Source organism: Myotis myotis, unplaced genomic scaffold (genome assembly GCF_014108235.1).
Source record: "Myotis myotis isolate mMyoMyo1 unplaced genomic scaffold, mMyoMyo1.p scaffold_m19_p_1, whole genome shotgun sequence".
Taxonomy (NCBI): Eukaryota; Metazoa; Chordata; class Mammalia; order Chiroptera; family Vespertilionidae; genus Myotis; species Myotis myotis.
Window position 1 is genome coordinate 148,520,194 of NW_023416313.1, and position 21,883 is coordinate 148,542,076.

At 44.5% G+C, this 21,883-nt stretch overlaps 1 protein-coding gene and 1 gene segment (V, D, J or C); both read right to left on the reverse strand.

Annotated features, from left to right (window-relative positions):
- The window catches only part of LOC118679427 (T cell receptor alpha chain MC.7.G5-like), a 298,506-nt gene that overhangs the window by 61,830 nt on the left and 214,793 nt on the right, over nt 1–21,883 (reverse strand). The window contains exon 4 of the mRNA XM_036356176.1: nt 3,355–3,413. Within this exon, the coding sequence (XP_036212069.1) occupies nt 3,355–3,413 (59 nt within the window). The remainder of the gene's footprint in view (nt 1–3,354; nt 3,414–21,883) is intronic.
- LOC118679424 overlaps nt 19,951–21,883 on the reverse strand; it is a 58,467-nt gene continuing 56,534 nt past the window's right edge. Inside the window, exon 7 of the C gene segment in view lies at nt 19,951–21,538.

Sequence of the window (21,883 nt, forward strand, 5' to 3'; positions counted from 1 at the left end):
GTGACCCTCCAACCCCAAAGTTGGCATCATCTCCAGAGAAGGCTCAGAAATCAGCAAGGATTCTTTTCTATCTTTCCAGGGTCAAGGTCAGCTCTACTTAACAGCAGGAGGATAAACCTAATGGCTCAGGGTCCAAAAGGGAATTATTAATATTGAGATTAAAGGAGGGACAGGACCTTGGAGGTCACTAGTTAACCTCAAGCAAGATCTGGTTCCAAGGCAACATACATTTCTTTCAAATCAGGGGCAAAATTCCAGAACTTCCAGAATGCTGCTGTGCCCTTTTACACTTACTTGGATGGACAGTCAAGATGGTCCCCTGTCCAAATGTCAGCTTTCCATAGCCACTACCGGCAGTGTTAACACTGTAACAGAGGCCTTTACAAGAACCCCAGGGGACCACAGAGGCTCACAGCCACCTTCCTCTTTAATTCTGGGGAGAAGAAACCCACCCAAAGGGACCTGGATTTGTGAGGCCAGTTTCTTCCTACTGAAGGTTAGAGGACCATTTGCACACCTGGTCCTGGGCCACTGACCCGCTGTGTCCCCCCTGCCTGCCATCTCCCTCCTTTTCCTCTGGTTTCCATCCTGAGGCTTACCGATGTCTTATGTTTAGCATCGTTCTTTCTAAAGGTCTCATTTCCATTTTACAGCATCATTTTCAGGACAATTTCTCTGATCAGTTTTCAAGACATGTCCTCCCCTTCCTTCAAGGTATCACGCATTTCTGATGACAACGAATTGATTAGAAGAAGACAGGAGGAGAGTGCTCAGCTTTCTGGAGGCTGACTAGAATTAGATGAGGTTGAGGCTCCAGCCTCTTGAAACACTGTCTCCAGAGCTTCCCTTCGTGCCCCAGCATAAGAAACAAAAAGGATGGGCACATTTGACTCAGCCTATTTTCACAGAGTAGCTTTTTTGTCAGTTTTGAACGTGGTGAAATGTTAGTGGCATTTCACAGAAAGTTTATACCTGATCTTTGTTATGGTGATTAGCTATTCTGGGCTGTTCTGGGTTTAGCAAAGAAATACCTTTATCTTGGGTAGCCTCTCAATCCCAGGCAAGCTGGGACATCTGGTCACCCTATGAGAAGTGTCCTGACCTCACAGTGCAGCCACAGTGATAGAGTTAAGTGGGGCCCCTGTTAGAGGCAGGCTTCTGCATCTTTACTTGAGGTTGCTGTAAATGTCATTCTTTGACCTAACACAGTTTCCATTGTTGACTGTCATAACCATAGGAAGCTTGGGGGTCTCCTAGGTTGTGTCTGGTGCATGCCCCAAAACGCGGAAGAAACAAAATTGAGGCAGTCTCATTATTGGCACAATGGTGATCAAACCGTATCCCCAAAGAATGGGAAAAACAAATACTTAGCTCTTTAATTGCATTCAACGTTTAAACTCAACTGTCTGGACTAAATTTGTGCTAGTCTCTCTAGTCGTCTCTTTAAGCAACCACTTAATCAGCAAAGGGTCAAAGCTTTAGCTTGCTTATCAACATGAAAAGGGTGAGAGAAAAAAGCTATTATTTAGCAACAAAGACATGTCTATCTGCTTTAAGCATAGCAGTCAGGGATTCAAGCGACTCTTCCCCCCTCTTTCCTACTCTACACCCTACTCCAGCTGCCATACATCAGGACATAAACAAACTCAGATGCCTGCCCTCAGCAGAAGCCCTCAAACAGACGGCGCCAATGTATTGCTGTGGCAATAACCTCTGTGTTCTGCTGACTGTGGGAAAACAGAATTTAATCATGGGTGCCTTGGACTCCAGCCTTGCCTTGTAGCCCTGCATATAGAGTCCACTGCATGGGAAATCTGGCGTACAACTACTGTTCAGAGCGCTGAAAGGGTGCTTGCCCTGCTTAGATATTTCCTTTGCGTGGTTAGGCCGTCAAACTCTCTGGCCGCTTGTCCACATTTTGAAGTGTGGAGGTCAACCAAGTGCTGAGAAGGCCTCCCAGCTTCTATATGCATCCTGGTGTGTTTCTAACAAGACACCAAAGATAAAACCTCTTGTATAAGTCCCCAGCCTCGACTGCCCACCCTCTGAGAAGGGAGGTCCTTCAGTCTCCAGGATGTTCATAAGAATTCCCTGGAAGGGTTAATTAGATAGACCCCCAGAGATTGCCGAATGCATGGGATTTAACAATGTCATGTATTATTCATTGTTGTACTGGTTTTGCCCCCTGCTGAGCAAGGCACTTCTGTGCATGACAACTTCATGGCTAACCACACTATGTGTTCTTCAGGGCCTATCCCAGAACATTCCAAGCCAGCTGCTACCAGGCTGCATTAACCCCTTCAGTGCCACCCTGCACCGCATCACCCCCTGAGCCACTCTTCAAGAGCTCTGACTGGGCTGTGTTTTGCTACATGCTTTTCCCAGTGCTGCGTGCTCTCCTAATCACGCAAAGCAGATCTCAAAACGCTGCAACCAGGGCACTCAGCTCATATCAAAGGAGACTGGGCTGTTTCAACAGGTTTTCCTCACCTCCACTTTCCCCAAGTTGTATATCAAGCCAGTCTTCCCAGCATTCGTTCATAAGCACCACTCTCAGGAACCCATCAGAAACACAGATTTTCAAGAAGTGCCAATAGCAATTTTATAGCCTTTTAAGCTTCTCCCAAGCACTTACACACATTATTATCATTATGGAAAGGTGGGTGTATATTTTAAAGTGTACTGCTCTATTCTCACAACCCAGAGGACAAATGAATTTCTCCCCACTCTCTGCAGTTGAACTAAGTAAAATGAAGGCTCAGTCAATGGTTTTGGTAACTGAGGGAAAGAGAGGTTTAATGCTCCGCCTGAGTTAACCAGACATTCCACCCATAGAGACCTCAGTTACTGGACTGGGGATTGAGAACAGTTCCTTTAAGAGAGAAAACATGAAGGGAAAAGAAGGAAAAAAATCTGTCTGTAGAATTTCCAGCATTCATTAATAAAATTGCAGGGTTCCATTCTTTCGGAGATAAATTTAGGGGGAGTTTTAGTATCTGCCTCAGGAAGATTTATATTTGGTCTTCTGAATTTGCATAGTCACAATATGCCAATTTCCTCTCTCTCCTTTTGGCAAACATTCCCTGGCTTTAGCTGAGTCTCTCAGGATCCTGTATTCAATTTTTCTCCCTGAACCTATAATCTTGTTTAAGATGGATGATAGGAATGTTTTTAGCTGAAGGTAATTTAGTCTTCGTACAATGGAGTTCTAATCTCTCTGATGTGGACCATGTCTTCCATGTCTTAGATTTAGAAACTAAGCTGGGATGTTTGGGGGGATAATAATTTAAATGAGAAGAAAGAAGTGCTTTGAATTCCCTTTACCCCCACCCTGGTTAGTCCCTTCAAACTTACTTGGATTCACAGTTAAGAGAGTTCCTTTTCCAAATGTCAGTTTATAGCTGCCACTTCCACTATTCTCACAGTCAGGGGGCACTTTACAAAAACAAACAGGAGCTGCTCTTTGCAGAGGGCCCTGGGGGGTCAATATGATGTTGACCTGCAACCCAGCACTAACCTACAAGTCCACAAGGTGTCCGCTGCAGGCAGGAGCTGGGCTTCCAGAAGGCAAGGGAGCCCTGATAAATATACACATTATTTATTTTTAAAATTTTTATTGTTTTTCTTCTCTTTATGTCTAAGCTGCCACTTTAGTTTCAGTAATCCACCTATTTTTCTTCCCTCATTGTCTACCCCTGGCTGGCACTCACAGTTTCTACTTTATTGCACTTCAGGGCTATTTCTTGAAATTGCTCACATCAACTCACTAAATTCTGATTGACTGGAAACTGATTGCAGATGCAGACGGGGAGCAGAGTGAGTGAGCTTTTAAAGGGACATGTTCAAAGGGAGAAGTTGGAGGGCTTTTTGGCTTTCCGGGTCTGCCTCCCTATGAGGGACTAGGCAAAACGAGTCCTGCCTCTCCAGGGGAACTTGCAGGACAAGGCTTAGAAGGAAAGGGCTGGAGGGAGCCCACGGAGCTTCCCCTTTTCATACTCACTGGGGTTGACGGTCAGCCTGGTTCCTTGTCCAAATACCAGCTTCTGGCCGGCACCCCCTGACATACACCACAGCAAACAGCTTTACACAAACCTCACACAAGGCCCCTCTTCCTCTCCCCCTTGAGGAGGACACCTGATCTGCTCTCCTAGCGCCTCAGCTGCTGTGGACAATGGCCCGAATCGCACAAGCCAGATAGGTTCAGGACAGTGTCCCTTTGGCGCTTCCTACTTTCTCCTTGACAAAGTCTCCTTTGTAGACATGTACCAGATATTTAATCTCTTTGCCAAACAAATATTTAACATCTTTATTCCATTTCCTACAATTCTAACCTTTAAAATAAAACCATTCTTTCAGTCTTTTCAGAGATCCCCCTAAAAAAACAGCTGAGTTAAAAGAACCTTTAAAATCAGAATATGCCAGGTCTCCTGAGTAAAGCTGAGTTCGCTTCATCCTTACAGTTTCTGGGTTGAATCCTAGGACTTGCTGGTCTGCGACCTAATCCACCAGGCTAAAACAGGAAAGGTTAGGTGTCAGGGCAGAAAATCCAGGGGAAATCCTGCCTTATGAGACCTTCTTGTCCCTGCACACTTAATTGAACTCATTTTTGTGCTAATTCCTCCCCACCGACCCCCCCACCCCACCCCCCCAGGACATTGCCAGCACTTGTCACCAATAGGGAGCCCTCCACAAGATCACTTCTAGGAGAAACTCAACCATGTGCCCTTTAGTCTGAAAACAGACGTGGTTTCTTTCCTCTGCTCATGGAAATTTGATTAAAAAACAATTTCCAATTTTGCAAAGTGAAGAAGATTAGGAGAAAATCTGTTTGCCTCTGTTTTCTTCCTTCTTCCTCCCCCTCCTCTCCAATAGTTTTAAACTATTTATAGAAACATCCCCTTTAGGATTAGAAAAATGTGGTCTAATCTTTTCATCTTTTTTCCCCTTGCTATTTACTGCAGTTGTATACTTACAATCTACATTTACATTTCATTTCCATTTGTAGGAGGTACTAATGCACTTTTCTATTACTTCCAGAACACTGTGTGTAATGATAAACTCTATTGAAATAAACCAAATCACAAGGCATTTTTAGGGCTAGAGGTTGACATTTCTGTTTTCCCAAGACAGGACCGGAGTGAACAAGTTATTATTACTCTTCCAGGCAAAGCCCAAGATAGGGGCAGTCCAGCCAACCGAGCAACCAGGTTTGCGGGATTGACGTGCTTGTGCCTAAATAACTATCTACTGAGCATTGCTCCTTGGGATTAATTTGGATTTCCTTTTTAACCTAGTTCCAAAATGTCAGCTTCCCATCTCTTTCATTCTTAGACTTTTTATGACAGGCAAAGCTTAAAGTAAATCTCATGGATGTTTTTTGAATCTCCACCAATATTTCATCTCTCTACACATCACAAATAAAGGAACCAAAAGAAGGATGAATATAACACCTTTGGGAGAAAGTTTATAACAGTTCTCTGGGAGAGATGAGGTTTACAAATAAAAATGGAATGGCATGTGCTTTTCCTGATTACCATTTCTAATATCTGGAGGACTCTAAATATCCAACCCAACCTGGGAAGACAGCAGCTGACCCACCTGCTCTGGTTAGCAACTGGACACACAGGTCAGCATGAACATGCTTTTTAAAATCTTATGCTGTTTAGGTATAAAGGACTTCTGGGAGGTCACTTGGAGCTAATATAATACTCAGTTGATTCTAGTCTTTTAAATATGAATAATAATTTGACCATGAAAGTAGGTTTACTTTGAGGTATCCATCGGGTAGTTGGTATCTCTTGGGAATTGTAAGCAAAAGTTAAACCCCACACAATTTTCTGGGATGAGCTTCCATTATAGTAAATAGACTCCATCATGGAGCAAAATTTCAGCTGCATTCAAGTTAATTGAAATTAGTTTTGTTTTGAGAATGGTGGGCAGTGCTCAAAATACCCCTCTTGGGAATTGCAAGATGGAGAGAAGGATTGGATTATGGAATCTTCTTATACTTCTAAGCTTAGTTACTCCTTTTTCACTGAGGAGCACAGAAATGAATGGGTATCAAAAGGGCTTCTCTGATGCAGAGCTTAGCTAAGGAAAAGATAACAAATGTCTCAACTAGAAACGCAGTGTGTAACAGTGCCATGGGCCTGTTTTCAGAAGTTCACGATCTTTTTTTAAATTTAAATATATATTTTTAATTGATTTTAGAGAGGAAGGGAGAGGGAAACATAAATGTTGAGAGAGAATCATTGATCAGCTGCCTCCTGTACGTCCCCTATTGGGGATCCAGCCCACAACCCGGGCATGTGCCCTTGACTGGAATTGAACCCGGGACCTTTCAGTCCATAGGCTGATACTCTATCCACTGAGCCAAACCGGCTAGGGCAATGATCTTTCTATTTTGAATATTTGCTTTTAATCTTACCCTTTCCTTAAATATCATCTTGTTATCAATGTCAGCACCAGAAAATCTTACATGGCTTTACCCCGCTAGCTTGGCTCCAAGATTTTGAGTATTACGGGAATAAACAATTCTTCCCCTCCTGCCCCCCCCCCCCCCCCCCCCCCCCCATTGAACCAACATGGAGGCCTTGGGAAGACAAGGAAGGTAACATGAGCGTGGTGGTTCAGTTGTTTACATCTGGAAGCTAAGTCTCACTGTCTCCCTGTCTCCTTTTGGATCAGGTTGCATTGCACATCCTCTGCCATTGCTGTGTGCTTTATTCCCATCTGTCCCATCTCTCCCTCCCTTTTCTTTTAAATGCTTTCTTCCCCTAGGCACTGAAACTTCAATTCAGATTCCATTTATCAGACATGCATTTCCAACAATAACAAAAACAAGCTTAACTTTTCCAAGTGCTTAAAGGTGCTGAAGAGACAGTTGTAAAGAGGCTCCAGTCAGAAGCTGCCCTCATTATGGTTTTCACCGGAAAGACACATGGCACCAAGCCCCCAAAATGCTAATAACTGGGTGAATAACTCAGTGATTTTACGCTGAATTTCTAAGGGCGGGGCTTATGGTTAGAAAAAAGTGATCTTTAAAACATACCTGGTCTAACACTCAAAGTCGTTCCTTTTCCGAATGTCAACTTATTCATTCCTGAATCACACATTGATACGAGACTCTACAAAAACCCAGTTGCCTCCCCCCCCCCCTTGCTATATAACTAAATGTTTGTATAAAATCAGCTCCTTATAATGAGAGTCTGGTGGTACAGTTTATGGACCATCCGGGCCCTCCTTTTCCCTTGCACTATTATCACTTCACTGGACACGTGCTGGCATACCCTCACCACACACCTGTTTTGGTGAACCAGGAGTTGGAATTGCCTCCCCTTTTTATGGAGGAAGAAAATAGAGGCTCAGAGAGATTTTCTTTTAGTCCCATGGAAAATCCCTTCAATGTAATAAGACATTAAGCTTTCTAAGAGCCTGGCTCCTTAGTTCAGTGCTCCACTAGCCCTGTCATTCTCATCCATTAGATGAAAGAACATTTGAGGGAAAACAGCAGTGTCCTGCAAGAGGTAGGTACACAATCAAGGGTTTTTTGAATTGGCATCCATCATTGGGCTGCCATGGTTTGGACTTGGGTTATAAAACAGAATGGAAAATTTAGGAATCAGGGTTCCAGAGAGAAATTTGGAAGCATTAGTTATCCAAACTTACGTGGGTTTACTGTCAGTTTTGTTCCCTTTCCAAAGAAGACTTTTTCAGATCCACCTGAGTTACACTCCCACACACTGCTTTACAAATACTGCCAAGACTCACCCACCAGGCCCTGGGAGCCACAGCTCCTGCCCTCCTAGGGGGGGAGCACAAAGCCAGAAACACAGTGCTATGTGGTGATGCAATTGCATGGTTATTCCTGAAAAGAGAGAGGAACTATGGAAAAATGTAATCAATTTTACCCAACATCCACTTAGGTTGTTGCCTTAAATTAATTAGTTAATTAATTAACCAACCTAGCTATTTGGCAGTTGCAGTTAATTTGAAATAGCTCAGACTTTGGGGTCAGTGCAAGTTCCTTGAACTTATTGGACCTCAGTTTCCTTATCTGCCAAGTGGGAAGAGTGACAACTGCTTGGTGATGCTGTTGTAAGGATTAGGATAATAGCACACTTCTGTAGGAATTATTTTAGCAACTTTAGGGACTAAACCAAGAGTGACTCCCCCCCCCCCCCCTTAACATAATCCCTCCACTAATAAACATTTAACTCTGGAATCTGAGTGCCAAGAATTAAATTCCAGGTCCTCTTTTTTTTTTTTCCCCCCCTGCATCTACTTGAGAAAGCTACTCAACCTCCTTGTGTTTCTATAAAAATATTAAAAAGTTCTCTTCTATAAAATGAGGATAACAACAACACCCAATTCACAAAGCTGGTATAAGGGTTGGATGTGATAATGGGTGGAAAACAGGCAGTGTATTGCCTAGCTTAGAGTAAGCAGTTTATAAATCATTATTTTCCTCCCAAGAATCCAAACACATTGTCCACATTCCTCTTTTCACGATTACCTAAAAATTTCTAAGTCCCTGGGCACTTCTCTTCCTTTCACTGATAAACCAGGAGGGATTTGAGGGTAAGAGAAGAGCCGGGAAGCAGTCTGATGAGGGGAGCAAGTGATTTTGTGAGCATTTAGTGAAACCTGCATGCATGGGTGCACACCCATAATTGGACCATTTTGGTGGAGAGGGCACCTTTCAGCAGACAGGACTTGAATATTAGCAGAGACAGGCCAAGAAGCCACATTCCCATTAATGGGATAAAAAGGATCTCAAATCACATTCAAGAGAGAGTTCAATGCTCTCCTCTACTTACCAAGATTCACTGTGAGCTGAGTTCCCTTCCCAAATGTGATCTTAGAACCAGCGGTTTGCTGAACACTGTGCAGAGGGGCTTTGCAAAAACCTATGGGGTCAACTTAATGAACCCAGCTTTTCAGAGCTTCCCAAGAACTAATGTTTTTCTTTAGCCTCCAAACCCCGAAGTCAAGATAAGTGATGGTGTCTTTCTTTCTGGTAGCCCAGACCTACAGGGCTGAGAGGCATGTCCAGAGATTGTGATTGCCACTTTAAGACACCAGCAGGCTCAGCAAGCCAATTCTGTCTACATATTCTGTGGTCCAAAGCAATTGCACAGCTGATGCAATCTATCATAGAATATGAACTCCCACTGGGAAAGAAATTAGCTCTGCAGAATTTATAGGTAGTGTTTGATGGTCATAGTCACTGTCTGAAGACAAGATCAGCGTTTTCATTTTGGCTTTTTCACTCCCTGCTCAGTCTCCAGATGGCTGCCCTTCTTCTCTAAAACCAAGGTCTGCTCTTGTCTCTATGTCAGCTAGATTGCTGTCCCCAACAGGCATCCAGTAGTTTTTCTCTCCCTTCAGAATTCTGGGATTCTGTTTGAGCTTACTACGTTTTAGATAGAGAATATCTAGGGTACAAATGAAGCTGCCATGGCCAAGGACCATGATCTTTTCTCTCCTTTGGGTCTGGCCTAGTCAGAGCCATGAATGGTCTTAGCTTTGCCCAGGACCAAGCTCAGTTGTGTGATTTTGAGCAAGTTCACAAATCTCTCTGAATTTCACTGCCCTCATTTGCAAAATCAAAGAGGCGAGTTAGGTCATCTTTAAAGACTTTATGAGCTGATAGTCTTTGATTTGATTCTCTGGATCTAATTTATCTAAAAATGCTGTTGGAATGTTTCCCCCCTCTAGGGTACTTAGTCTTCCTTCCCATTTCCTAAATAGAATAAAACAAATAAGCACACAAAAGAAAAGTATATCTCTACATATTACATAGGGAAGTAGAGTTTTCCAAGCCAACCATCTGCCTTCATACTTGACCTTTTTAGAAATTTGAAGTCAGAATTTTGGAACCAAATCTTTTGAGAGAAGTGGCTTTTCTTTGGAGCTTCCAGATAATTAAAAAAACCATACCAAGGAAACCGACACCTTTGGTTTAAAGTACTTACTAAAGTACTTACTAAATTTCACTCTCACTTGAGTCCCGGTTCCAAATGTAAATTTCCTATTTCCTTCATTCCCACAGGAGTTGATGCCTTTACATAAACCACAGACTCTTGCTTACCCACAGGAAAGGTGGTTTGATCTTTACAGCCTTTCCTCATTAAATAAAGGAATTCATCATTTGGCCAAGAATTTCAGCTCCCTGATGGTCAGGTGTTAGGTATGGAGGGGGTTCTGCTAACATGACGTCTGAATGGAGATACTCACCCAGGCTTACAATTAGCTGAGTCCCCTTCCCAAAGATGGGTTTCTCAGTGTTCTTCACACAGTGCCAGGGCCCTTTACCAAAAGTCCCTCTTACGGCTGAGCTGTGACTTCCTCTTCGCAGACCACAGCCTATCTCTAGTGTGATTAAGGGCACAACATGGGGCCAGATTTGTGAGCAAGGCCATTTAGGGTGGCTATGAGTAGGAAGGACTGACCATGCTAGGGTGGCCCCAAACTCTTCTCTGGCCTCACAGGCAGCTGAGACCCCCAGACCCTGAACACCTGCAGGCCGTTTCTTGCCGCCGACCTTGTAAGAGCCATAATGCCTGGTTGTTCACCACTGGCCTGGCCTATGGCAAGAAAGGAGATCCCTGTGGGCATCATGTATGCAAAGGACGCCAGGCCCCTCTTTTTCATTTATTGGAAAGACAAAAAGTGCCACTTCTCCTATGTTGACAGCTGGGAGCCTAATTTCAGAAATGTATGATTCTTGAAAAGCTGTCCCCCAGCTTTACAGAGCAGCTCAAGAAAACTTAAGATTGGGAAGATAAGCCTGCCCTACAAAATAATCAAATACAGGTTAAAGCCAGTCACAGAATAACATTTTTGATTATTACCTGGTGTTTTAGATTAACCACGTGCTGTGTGCACCTTTTTCTCCTGAAGCACCGCTTCTTACTCAGGGCCACAATTAACCGTGTCTGGGTCTCAAAGGTAAATCTCTTCTTGTGCATCCAGTCTCTGGCCGACTGGCAACTCCCCCACGCCCCCTCTGCTCTTAGGGCATTGACCACGTCTCCTCAGAAACGGGCCAGATGATCCCTGGGAAAAACTGCAGGCACTTCATAAATATTTGTTAAACTGAATGTGTTAAACATCCACCTTTTGTTTCCAATCCTTAAAAAACACTTGAATATCTCTGACAATTTTCAGATGAAAAAAATTAATTCTGACAGATATTACTTGCTGAATTCCATGATTTTTCTAGTCTAGGCTCCAGCTGCCAGTTTTGCATTAATTGCATCCCCACAGGAGTGAGCACCTTTACAAAAACCAGAAGCGTCAGTGTGGCTGAAAGGGATGTGGCATCAACTCTGTTCTCTTTCCTCCCTCGGCTGAGACACCTCATTGTCCCCCACAGGAGCCCATCTTCCTTGGGAAAGATCTGTCCTTCTTCCCTCTTTCAGAGCCCAAATAGTACAGGGGCAAAGATCATTTCAGGATAAAGATGATAAATAAGATATCAAATCTATCACACTATGCAGAGCCTTCTTTTTTGGGGGGAAGACGGGGAGGGTGGTGCCAAATTGATGTTTTCACCAAAGGCTGTTTTCAGCACTTTCTCTCTCCCAGATGCAATAATAACCAATTCCAAGTTGGCATCTCGGCATGAACCTCCAAGCTCTGATGAGTCACACATATTGAATCAAGAAATTATGCTACCCCCGAATGAAGAAGCATGTTTCGCTTTCCCCCCTCGCTAGGCAATGAGGAGTTCGAGCAACACCCACAGGGAGATATAAACTAATAATTCTCTTAGATCATATCTGTAGCTTTAAACTTTAGCATCTTAGAATGCAGGAGCTGAAAGGGAACTTTGCACCTGCCCGGGCCAACACCTTCATTTTGAAGATGAAAAAGCTGAAGTCCTGAGGGAAAAATTTGCTCAAGGTTAGATAGGTGGGTAGACCTGAGTCTCAGTACTGTTTTCTGCCGCTTCCTTCATGTGACTCAGGAAAATAAGGACCTTGCCTGAGTAGTCCCCATCCCTAGAGGGTCTCCTGACCAACCCAAGTATGATTATTCCTGATAAACAGTGGCTATACCATTCCAGGGAGGTGATTGGTGTTGGTGCATAGTTTATGGTTTTAGTGAGAGATATAGAGCATCTTAATTCATTTAAAACATTTAATTTCTTAGGCTGCAGGCAACAACAATTGATAGTGGGGGAAATGGCTCATTAGATCCCAGGAAAGACAAGGGAAAGATAGAGAGTTTAAAATTTTCCTTTACTAAAAGGATAATCCAGCAGAGAGTTGGCTCTGATTATTCTTTCTCCGTGGGACTCATTACAGGAATGACATCCAGGGCAGGGATGGCAAATGCAAAACAGTGTGGTGCTACCTGCTGCTCCTGCTCTCATGGCAGATATTGCTAATAGACACATCATTCTTTCCCTCTGAGTCTAAATATGGCCGCACAATCCTTCTCAACAATGTGCTCTAGAGAGCCACAACCAATTGCCAACTCTTGGTAATTGAGATATAACCTGTCTGTCCTCCCCGCTCTGAGGGATAATTGGAGAGAAAACCTTATAGAAGGCTTGATAAATCTGGTTGGCAAAAGTCAGGCCAGGTTCCTCACAGCCCCATCTCGAAAAGTATCACTGACCTGGTTGGACCAAGACTCTTCTTTCCACAGGCTTTGCAGAGGTGGCAACAGCAATACCATGGAGCATCCTGTCTTCTTCACAACTTTCCTTCAAACATCAGCTTGGTAGAGGGCATTGGGCAACAAACCACGGTAAAGTTCCTCATTCTTGTTCTTGCCCAAAGGTCCTTCAGTAAGACCTTTCCCCAAAACAGAGGTCCTGGGGATGGAATACGACTGCTGGATGTCAATCCCTCCCAAGCATGCTTCCTTTATCCATCAGCCCAGGCCTCCTGGGGTCTTGGAATGGAATGTGGTGCAGGAACAAAGTGATGCACAAACTCTTTTCTAGACCACTCACTCCCATACATGCAGATGTATTAAAGCTTTTCCTTCTCAGTCACGTTCCTGGTCTCTCATGAAAAAGAGATGCACTGTCCATATCCAGCCAAAGAGATTTCCCTGTGCCCTTTGCTATTGCATTAAGTATTTTGTTGCCAGGCAAATGTCAACCTACCCCTTTAGGGTGTTGTCTCATATTCTCAAAGACAGTCCTTTTTGAGTGACTGGGGAAAATGGGCCCTTTGAGCCAACCGAGAAGCAGCTGCCAATCTCAGGGTTGAAAGGGGAATGGGAACAGAAGCAGCAGCTTTGTTTGACTTAAGCTGTGAACAAAGAATATTTTCCTCCCCTGACCTATTTTCTGTCGACATCCAGTATGACTTACTTACGGAGATGGGCTAATTAGAGCAGTAGAGGGCGCTACAAGGTCAAAAACAAAGCTGCCCACCTCAGAGGAAATTGGGAGAAAAGTCCCTTTTATCGGTGAGAATAGTAATCAAGACCCAAGCAGTGGGACAAAAGTAGCCTTGTTTACAAAATCCCTTGGACCCTGCCAGGTTCAAGGGCCCCCTCCTGAGTGGTGGTTTTTGGCTACTGAGAGGCAGTCCAGGGCACGCACGGCTTTGAGGAGCAGCTCAGGCTTCAGATGTCAGTAGGTTTAAAGGAGACGTGGTAGAGAAATTCAAGGGCAGTAAGTCTGTAATAGATCATTCAATTTTGAGAGGGCTTTTTTCCTTCCCCCTTTTATTGAATTTACTGGGGTGACACTGGTTAATAAAAGTATACAGGTTTCAGGTGCGCAATTCTACACTATATCATCTGTACACTCTATTGTGTGTTCATCACCCCAAGTCAAGTCTCCATCACCATTTATCCCCCTTATATCCTTCTCTACCTCTCTCCACCCTCCCTCCTCTCAGCATTGAGAGTCCTTCTTACCCTGAAACTTTGGGGGCCACTTGTTTATACATTATGGTCTCTTATGAACAAGCCTGTGCAACTTCTGGAAGACATAGGACAGTGGCTACAGGAGCGTTTCTCTTGCTCCCAATGCTCTTAGGGATTTGGGAAGAGCACAGCTGGCTCAGGTCTAGGGGGAGCACAGAGCGCTATGACATGCTTGCAGCACTGACAGAAAATTAAAGATGTGGTTCACCTTTTTTTTTTTTTTTTTTTTTGCCATTGATCAACATGTCTTTTGTCAGATCTCTCAACTTTCCTTTTCAGATTCATTTAGCATCTTTTCTCTGAACATCTTTGATGAGAGTAAAGCTCTCAGGAACTATATTCATCAATCTATTTAATAAAAAACAATAGCAACGGCAATGCCTAACATTTCTAGATTATTTGCTGCTGCATTGCATGTGTTATTTCATTTAATTTTCCAATAGCCCTGTTAGAAAGCTATAATTATTATCTCCATTTTACAGATGGAGAAATTGAGGCTTGGAAGAATTAGGTCATGTATGATGTTGCACAGAAAGTAAATGCTAAGGCTGATCTGAACACAGGCAGTCTAGCTTTAGAACCCAACTTTTTTTTTTCAATTAAAAATTACATTTTTAATTCTTCCAGCTTTATTGAGATGTAATCAACATATTGCAATGTGTAATTTTAATGTGCACCATGGGTTGATTTGATGCACTTATATGTTGAAAAGTGATTACCACTGTGGCATTAGCTGGCACCTCTATCATGTCAGATAATCACCATTTCTTTTTTGTGGTGTGAACATTTAAGATCTCCCCTCTTAGCAACTTTCCAGTATATAATACAGCATGATTAACTATAATCATCAGACTATACATTAGATCCCCAGAACTTGTTAATCATATAACTGGAACTATGTACTCATTTGATCAAATTTTCCCCATTCCCTTCACATGCCCCAATCCCAGTCCCTGGTAACCACCAATCTACTCTCTGTTTCTACGACAGAGCCTCACTCTTAGCCATGATTCTGAGCTGCAGTTCTGAGAGGTGGCTTTCCTAAAGGGATGCCTTTCAAGGTGTGTTGGGAGGACACCGTGTGGGGAGAGTCATGCTTTTGCCACCTGAAGGAGGTCTCAGTGTCTGAATCTTCCATGCGTAGCATTAGGGGAGGGTGTGTTCCTCTTTGTAAGGGTATCTGGAGCCCTCTTCTCTGTTCCCAGATGTAGTCAGATGTAACTGAGGGGGGGCAGTCAGAAGAGGAATGGCAGTTTAATTTGAAAACTGTTACCACCCAGATTAGGCGGGAATACTTGGCTTTCTTATAAATATCAAGGCTGGGCAACACCTTTAGAACAGGGACAGTCACCAGGAGCCTGGGTGGGGACTGGCAGAGCCCATGGGTGTCAGAGACCTGGAAGCTCTAAATGGCCTTTGCCAGCAGAAGGCTGGGTCCCTGTGGAGGGGACCCTTGCCTGCAGGCGGCAGTGCAGGCCTGGGCAGCAGCTGCTCCAGTGGGACAGCCCCCTTGGGAGGCGTTCATGGTGGGACCTCGGACTGCCTCGTGTTCACTTTTGGTATTCTCCATGCCTACGGCTGCCGGGCAAAATACAACATGCCCAGTGAAATGTGGACTTCAGATAAACAATGACTACTTTTTAAAAGTACAAATATGTCCCAAATATGACTAATTTTTGTTGTTCATTTGAAATGCAAACTTAACTGGGTGTCTTGCATTTTTATTTGCTAAATCTGAAAACTTCTCCATGCCAATGGTGAGTTTTTAAGTGAACAAAGTTGCATTCTGTTGTTCTACAAATAGATATTTATTGATTGTCAGTTATGTGGTAGACACAATGCTAGGGGCTGGGGATATATCAGTGAAAAGATAAACAAGGTTTTTGCCCTCATGGAGCTCACATTATGGTGTGTGCATGTTGGGGGCTGGTGTGAGACGGGAGAAACAAATAACAAATGTGAGAGGAAATAAGGAGGTGTAATTGAGGGTGACTCTGGGTGGGGTGTGTGTGTGACTAATTTACTTGGGGTGGCCTCTTTGAGGGAAAGCCTCTTTGAGCTGAGGTTTGTGAAGAACTCAGACCAGAGTGTCAGGCAGCTAGAAAAGAGAGGCAGATAGAGGACTGGAGGAAGGCCCCAGCAGCTGAGGGGGAGTAAAAGAGGGAGGAGAGGACAAGCCGGGAGGCTGGGCAGGAGGCAGGGATCAGACCATTTGCAGGGAGTTACAGGCCCAGGAAAGGAGGTCCAGCTGGCATCATGATTTATTCCATAAATATCTGGAAAAGAGGTTGCCCAGAGACAGAAGCAGAAGCAAGGGGACCAGCTAGTGGTCCTGACAAGGGATGATGGTGTCCAGGAGATGAGAAAAATGGATGGACTGGAGATTAATAAGGTGTCCCCCCCAAAATGTTTACACACTTAGAATAATTATAAAGGCAGTGTTTACTAAAGTTCATTTCATTTTCAAAATTGAACTATCAGCTGTTAAAGGATGTATACAATTTTTGAGGACACCCTGGCAGAAAGGACAGAACTTGCAGATGAATTGGGGGAAAGGGAGTCAAAGGAATTCCTAGAACTACTGCTAGTACACTCCTAGGTTTGGAGGAATGAGTCAGTCTTCTATTTTTCAGGGCAGTGTTTCCCAACTGTTGTTATGTCCTGACTTTTGCAGAAAACAGCATTCGTATGGGATGTGGCTGGGAGAGCTGGCCGCAGGGACTGCAGTCCCCCAGACCCCATTGGCCACACAGAGCACTGTCTCAGCAAGCTTGTACCCACTCACGCAGTGTGCCCATTGGGAAGCTCTGCTTTGGGGGAGAATTTTTTCAGCTGGAGACAAGTGGGTGCTGCAAAGGGCCCAAGGAGAGAGGTGCAGCAAGCCCTCCCAGGTCAGGCAGTCCTTAAGAAACAGAAGTAACAGGTTTCTAGAATTCAGGGCTGAGACAGATTTAGATGTGACTTTGTCCATCCCTCTCACCCCTGTCTTTACATAGAAGCAGAAGGGACTTGTCTAAGGTACTCATTCATTTATTCCATTTACCAAGTACAAGTGCGCACAGCTGTGTGAGGTGCCCCTCTACAGTGCTGCCATGGCCAGAGTGTGACCACACCCTGGAACCGCGGTCTGTGATCAGAGCTATGGAAAAGGAGGGTAGCCCTGGCAGGTTTTGCTCAGTGGTTAGAGTGTTGGCATGAGGACTGAAGGGTCACGGGCTTAATTCCTAGTCAAGGTCAAGGGCAAGTACCTCGGTTGCAGGTTCCCTAGCCCCTGTAGGGGCGCATGCTAGGGGTGTGTGTGGGAGGCAACCAATCCATGTGTCTCTCCCATCGATGGTCGATGGTCGATGTTTCTTTCTCTCTTTCTCTCTTCCCCCTGCTCCCTCCCTTCCACTCGCTCTAAAAATCAATGGAAAAAAATATCCTCGGATGAGGATTAAAAAGAAAAGAAAAAAACGGAGGGTAGGCCACTTTTATAGCAATTTGATATCTAAGCATGTGATTGTTGGGCTTGCAGTTTCTATTTCTGTCTTTTTTAAAAAAGTAATTTCTTTTCTTTTCTTTTTAACCAAAGTACTCATTCAAGATGGATTGAGGACCAAAATAACAACAACAACGATTCCTTGGCTGGAAGCATTTGCTTCAGGGAGTAATTCAGTCACGTGACCGCCAGGGCTGCCTGTCTCCTCTCATTTCCTTCTGATCTCCTTCCTGTCAGAAGCCCTAAGATGGTCTCAGAGGTTTCAGGACCCCGTTTCCTTCTATACCCTCTGCTCTGTCATGAAAAGAAGATGATCTGTATTGTGGCCTTTAGCCTTTTGCTTTTCTGTAAGTACATTCACTTGCTGATGTTCCTCTTGTTCTGCCAGCCCAGTTCCCTTTCTTTGACTTTCAACGGCTTGGCGTCTTTCTCTCTTACACTAGTTTTCCAGTTATTCTCTGCCTCTGACCTTTATCTCTGGGTCCTTCTCCTGCCTCTGCCCATTGAGTTCCCTCCGGGCGGGCTTGTGCTGCACCCGGTGGCTGGGGGCGCAGGACTTCACTATTTCCTCGGTTCTTCTCTTCACAGACAAGGGCATGCTGTGTAACAAAGTGACCCAGAATTCCCTGGACCAGACAGTGGCAACTGGCAGTGAGGTGACACTGTTCTGTACTTATGACACCCAGTACTTAAATCCAGATTTATACTGGTACCGAAAAAGGCCAGATCATTCCCTTCAGTTTATCCTTTACAGGGATAACAGTCGGGCCCGTGATGCGGATTTTACTCAGGGTCGGTTTTCCGTGCAGCACAGTCTCACCCACCAAACCTTCCACTTGGTGATCTCCTCAGTGAGGACTGAAGACAGCGCCACTTACTACTGTGCCATGAGCCCACCACGGTGATGCAGGTGCCCAGGAAGTCTGTGCACAAACCCAGCACAACCTGCCTTTCGGAGCAGCTCACATCATTGGACATGGCACTTCTTCCTAGTCACGTGTGTGCCAAGCTGGCCTTATAGATGCCCTACCCTGTCTGCTGAATAATAAGGTGCCTGTCCCATCCAGGGGAGCACGCTGGCTTCAGATGGAGCAGAGCATCTCCCATTTCTGACTCGGTGTCCCCTTGCTACCTGAGCGCCTTCTGTAGGGAAAGGTGAACTGAATGTCTGAGGGACTGTCATCTTTGTGTCCCCGGCACCCAGGTCATGCCTGATAAAGAGTGGGCATGACAAGTATGTGCTGCGTGTGCTGTGAGGGTATCAGCATGATGCAGGTGAAAGGCCAGTCTAAGGAGAGCCCATCAGAAGTGTCCTTATTTTAGTCTCCATCACTTATCCATTCTTGTGAACTGTTCTATTTTCTTTTTAAGAATCAAATTGGACTCAAAGTTATCTACTTAAACACATTTCCCCCAATTTACCATTTGTTCTGTGTCTTCTAGTGCAGAGCCACTTTATTTCTCCTGGATGCCCGTTGACACCTCCAGTTCACTTACTTCATTTGGGGAATATTTTTCTTTCACTGAAGAGCATTGAGATGTTCCCAGAAACGTGTCTGTGAATCCCAGAACTCTAGCTTGAAAGTCCCCGAGTTTGGAGCTCAGTGGTGTCTCCAGGGAAGAGAATTACCTCGGGGAAACCAACTACGTGATGTCAAAATAGATACACCCCCAGCCTGGGAGTCGGTGTCCCCTTCCTCTACCTCCACTGAATTCTCTGCCATATGACAACTATTAGAGCTATTATGTGTAATCTTAGAAGTAGTGGAAGTCTCAGACATTGTTTTATAGGAAATACACCGAAGCCCAGAGAGATGAAGGATGTTCCCAAGGTTGGATAGCTGGTTAATGACAGAGCCAGGGTGCTGTGCTGCCTTTCTAGGGCTCTCTCTTGCCGCTGCAGCCTAGGCGGCTTTACAGTTGATGGTTGGCCAGCAGTTTGCCTAGGCTTTAAAACAGACAAGTGAAGAGCAGTCACTGTGGAGAGGAAGGAAAAGAACAGAGTGAAGGAGCCAAAGGCCTTGGGCAAATGACTCAGCCTCTAGGGCTTCTGTTCTGCTGCCTACTGAGTGTGTAACAGTCTCCCTCAGGGCTCTCGTGATGCTGCCTGTGAAACTGTAATTCACAGTGTGATGGCCCCAGATCTGAAGGCAGCCACAGCCCCATCTGGCTCCTGCCTTCAATCTTTTCTGAAGGCTCCTGTTGGTGGAAGAAATTTATAATCCTGTGATGTGCTAGGATGTCTTTTTCTGATGATCAAAGTGGGCCAGAGGCTGGCTCATTCATATGCTAAATAAAGGATAATCCTGTATTTAGACAATCTGGTCTCTATGAAACGTCAAGTCAATACCTAGCTCTTGTTTGGGGGATGCAGTGTGCTATTGTAGAGGAACTTGATAACTTGGTTCTGCTCCCAATAATATCCCTGCCTCACTGGATGACTTTGGACAAGGTACAGACCTTTTTGGAGGGAGATATATATATATATATATATATATATATATATATATATATATATATATTTTTTTTTTTTTTTTCATTTGAAAAATGAAATGTGATATTTTGTTCTTAGTAACTTCAGAGAAACATTTTAATGTGACTCAAGGTAACAGGTGTGAATGTTTTGGAAACAAGCATTCTTTACATATACAAGATGAAGTTGTGTGGAATCTTTTCATGGTTTTTACCTGGACGGACCTGGTTTATCCATTTAGGTCCTCACCCCATTGACTCAGTGCTACTGCCTCCTTTCTTTGATTTGGGCTATGAGGACATGATGTGGGAGTTTGCTGATGGTGATGGCAAGGGAGTTGCTGGTGAGGGGTGCTCTTTCACTTGTAACCTCATAAGCCCCCACTTGACACCCATGTGGGTGCTGAGGAAACCACAATACTGGGTTGCTAGGGCTCTGCTACCGAAGTGCATGCACCTGGAAACAGCTGTGGCCTTGCTGAGGCGGGAGTAGCAGAGCTCATGGGCTATCCTGGGGACACTGCTGTTGTGAATTGCTGTAGCAGAAGCAGCAACAACAGGAAACCCAGGGCTGGGCCCCTGAGGCAGAAAGCCTGAAGGCTGGGGGCTCAGGAAGCTGGGGTTTGACCAATAAGCTTAGTCTGACCAACAGTGAATTCATAGCGCCCTGTGGTAAATTTCTGCCTGTGGTGGTCACAATAGGGTAAAGCCAGAGGTGAGGCACACACAATGTGCTTTAATAAATACAACAGAGACAGGTCAGAGTAGAATGGCAGAAAGCCATGCAAACCAAGGGCCCAGGCCAGAGCCAGTGTCCAGTGACCTCCAACTCTCCATGCAGAGACTGGCAGGCAAGAGAGAGTGGATACACGGTTTCTACAGGGAAAATCTAGGGCTCTCATTTCTATCCCTCCCTCCAAAAATACCTACATAGTAAGTTGCTTGAAGGCAAGCTCCTGTCTTGTTCATCTTTGCACCCTCAGCACAGTGCCTGGAATTTTAGAGGGAGTCAATTCATGTTTGTTAAATGAGTTAATAGAAAGAAGTGCATTTCCTCTGTCTTACTCTGATCTCTGTGAATGACTTGGAGAGTATTTAGATGATATTAAAATACCCGCACTGCCTACACGGAGAGTGTTAGGGAGTCAAATGTAATTTTGTTTGTAAAGTAGTAGAAAGAGCAGAGAGTGCTTTTGTGGATGAGATGCCAGTTTGGGGCCCATCCAGTGCTGGGTTGAGCAGAGCCTTTCATGTTAAGGTAAAGGACACCTGCCTCCTTCCTCCCAGAGTCTGCTTTCCTCTTGGAGAACAGAGCTAGGAACCTGTTGGCTCCTACTTTCTAGTCCTGAAGGCAAAGAAAGTAAAAGGAACAAGACACCATTTTCAAAGTGTATCAATTGTAGAAATAAAAAATGAGCCCTCTGTCCCCTTTTATCTCTATATCCATTTATAAAGCAGCATATAAAGCACTCAGGACCATAACTCTACCCCCCAGGACTTTGTCTTTCCACGAGGCTGGAGGATGAGCTGAGTTTGTTGCCTTCAAAGAGAAACTCGTTTGGGAAGCAGCCATTTAAGCAAGGCTGGGGCGGGTTAACTTGAATCACTGAGAAGTCAGAAGCCTTAGAAGCACTTTTGTAGGCTTTGGTTTCTTTCAGGAAGTGTAGCTGTCTCCTGCCTGTCAGCCTGCAAGTGAAGGAAAGTTGTCAGAGTTGATGTAGAGTCATAGACCATCAGTGCTGGAAGGAATCATAGCTGTACCTGGTCTGGGGATGGCCGGTATGGGTTGTGGCTGTACCACTGCAGTCATCACTAATCAATTATGGCTATTTCCCTTCTACACATGGCAATAGTTCATCTATCACTATCAGTGTATCAGTGTTGGCACAAGTCATGAAACCCCATATGCTCTCAGTCATTCTTAACTCTTTGTTTTACAGATGCAAAAACCCAGACTGAGAGAGGTGAAGCAATCTGGCTAAGGTAACGTAGTGAGCTAGTGACAAAGTCAGGACTGAAACTCAGATCTCT